The sequence below is a fragment of the Apteryx rowi genome, unplaced genomic scaffold (assembly GCF_003343035.1).
Source record: "Apteryx rowi isolate R43461 unplaced genomic scaffold, aptRow1 scaffold_26, whole genome shotgun sequence".
In the NCBI taxonomy this organism is placed as follows: Eukaryota; Metazoa; Chordata; class Aves; order Apterygiformes; family Apterygidae; genus Apteryx; species Apteryx rowi.
The window spans coordinates 3,973,917-3,976,615 of NW_020448974.1; the positions used below are offsets into that span (position 1 = coordinate 3,973,917).

Sequence of the window (2,699 nt, forward strand, 5' to 3'; positions counted from 1 at the left end):
GGGCCTTGGCTGCCCGGGGCGGAGCGGCTCGCCGCCGCGGCGGCGGGCGGGCGGGCGGACGCCGAGGAGTTAACCGGGCTGCGGGTGACTGCGAGCCGGTGCGGGAGGGTGTGCGCGCTGTCACGGGAGCAGGCGAATAACGTGTCTGCGCTAGAAACCCCCAGAGCCCCAGGGTCAAGTTTCAGCAGTGTCCCACCACAATGGTAGGTGTGAAAGACACGTGTCCCGTTGTAAATGAAATGTCAAGCGGTTACAGAAAATCCCAAGCCAGCTGCCATCGAGCCCGCCCTGCGAAAGCGGCTCGGAGCGGGGGATCCCGTCGGGCTGAGCAAGCGGGGAGCCCCGCACGCAAAGCCGGATCCCCCACGCATTTTTGTAGCGTAGGTGCCAAAGATTCCCCGCTAACACAGTCATGAGCAGGTTCCCACCTCCCCCTACCACCAGAAACGTCCTGCTGAGCATGGAGAATAAGGAGGAGACAGAAGAAAGCCCCCCCGAAGGTGGCCAAACCAAAAACCAAACAGAATCCAAACGGCTCGTGTTTTAGTGGTTGACTTTAATTCTGCACTGCACTTTTACTACAAGGATATAAAGAATAAATAGCAGATACTCTTCATTTACATAGGATTAAGTCATTCAAACTGTTCTCTCTATTTACAATAACATTGTGCTCTAGGCGTTTATTCTTTTTTTTTTAAATCTAAAGTCCATAAGGAAAAAGAAAAAAAAAACCCCACACACGCTTTCCGAAGAATGGAAAATAGCTTTAAAACGTTTTCTTATCAAAAAGTTTGGTTTTTATTTTTTAATCCTTTTATTAAAAAAACAACAAAAAACAACTTCGCCAAAGCGAAGCAACTTCTCTCTGGAATATAAATACCAAAAAAAAAGATACATTAGCAACGATCAGGGTAATAGTCTTAAAAATACAGTAGACACTGATTATTTCACGTATAATACTGACCTTTTAATAGTATATTAAAACGGTGCCATATATACACACAATATACATTCTCCTACACGTTACAGTGCATTACAACGTTAACCAGAAAGCAAATGTCTTTTATTTTTGTTGCAGCAAAGGTCCACGTGAGTCCGCTAGAGAAGGGGCAGAAGAGGTAAGTGCGAGCCCTAGCAGGAGCACTTGCACTCCGAAATGATGGGGTACTGGATGGGTATCCATGTGCACCTCTGCCCTCCCCGGCGCTGGCACCTCCACCTCAGGATCGTTAAATGCACGGACTTGGCAGGTTTGCAAACCATGCCTTCTGGGACTGAACAAGACCTTTTACTGTAGCAGCTGCCCACTTTGACATACCGGGGCCAAAAGCGGCTGCCGAGATCGTTCCACGTGTATAGGACCGGGCAGAAGGTCTGGGACCAGAGCCACATCTGCAGCTTCCTGCGCAGCTTCTTGCTCAGCCTGTGCTTCTTGCCCGGCTGCAGCCCGTCGTAAAACTCCAGCCCTTTGATTTCGCTGGGCATCGCTCCCGAGGGTCTCTGCCTGAGCAGCAAGTCCAGCTCAGCCAGATCGTCTACTCCTAGCCGGTCCTCGGGCAAGGAAATAGCCATAAAGTTAGGGTCGAAGTGTCCGCCCATGAGGTTCCTGAGCAAGGTCTCGTTAAGATCCTTCTCCTTGGGGTCAAAGATAGGGTCCGGGTGCTCGATTAGATCCACCAAGGGCAAGTTGTCGCTGGGAGCCGGACGGATGTGCAGATAGTGCTGGCAGGCGCCTTGCTCTAGCCGGAGACCCAGCAGAACCACTACGGCGTATATAGTCACAAGGCACTGGGAATGATCCATCCTTGGGAGAGCGGTGGGGGGGGGAGAGGGGGGCTGGGTTCACCAAACAGCAGGGGAAGAAGGTGCAAGCAAATACATCAGAAAACTTGTACGGGGATATCCAAAATAGCTTGTCTTTAAGGGGGATCACCTCCACTCCCCGCACCACCAGCAAAGACAGCCCCCTAATAAGCCAGGAGAACAAGCCCCCTGCAAATACTCTCTCTTGCAAGCTTCTCTATAAAATTTCTTCTGGTGGAGCCGCTCCAAAATTCTGCTGCTGCCGCTTCTTTTCACCTTCCCCAGGAAAGGCAGATGCCTCTTTTTGTTGCAAACTCTGTTTGCTGCTTCTGCTCCTCGTTGTCTGCCCGTCCGTACGGAAGAAGTTGCTGCCGATTCTTCCTCCCCGTTCCTCTCCGCCGTTTGCAAAGCAGCCTCCTCAGCAGCAACAGCAGCCACGCACGTTGGCACCAGTTTGTCTGCTTTGCAAGGACCCAAAGCCTTTAAATTTCCTGCACTTTCAGCTTCATCTCCATGGAAACCACAGACTCTCTTCTAACCCACCCCACCCCCCTTAAAAAAACACACACACACATACACACACACACACCGCAACCCCCACTCCCACAAAAGTCCAGGAGAGCCTCGCCTCCCCCCTTCGCCACCCCAGCAGACACCCTCTGGTGGGGAAGGCTGCCGGCAGGACCCGCCGCTGCCGCCCCCCGCCTCCCGCGGCCGCTGCTCGCGCCGATCCCGCGGCGCCTCGGGAGATGCTGCTCTCCGAGGGAGCTGCGGCGCCTTCCCTCGCCCTGCCCGCCCGCCGCAAGGCAAAGGCTACCCCGAGCAGAAGTGACGGGTCCTTCCCCGGCCTCCCCGCCACGGCCCGCAACGCGGATCCCCCCAGGGGCCCGGCGGCG

The 2,699-nt window shown here is 53.9% G+C and overlaps 1 protein-coding gene across 1 annotated transcript; it reads right to left on the bottom strand.

Annotated features, from left to right (window-relative positions):
- Nucleotides 1–906: 906 nt before the first annotated feature.
- NOG (noggin) lies at nucleotides 907–1,893 on the bottom strand. Its single transcript, XM_026067557.1, has one exon. It carries the CDS (start codon nucleotides 1,801–1,803, stop codon nucleotides 1,132–1,134), a length of 672 nt encoding a protein of 223 aa, XP_025923342.1. The 5' UTR covers nucleotides 1,804–1,893; the 3' UTR covers nucleotides 907–1,131.
- Between the last annotated feature and the right edge of the window lie 806 nt (nucleotides 1,894–2,699).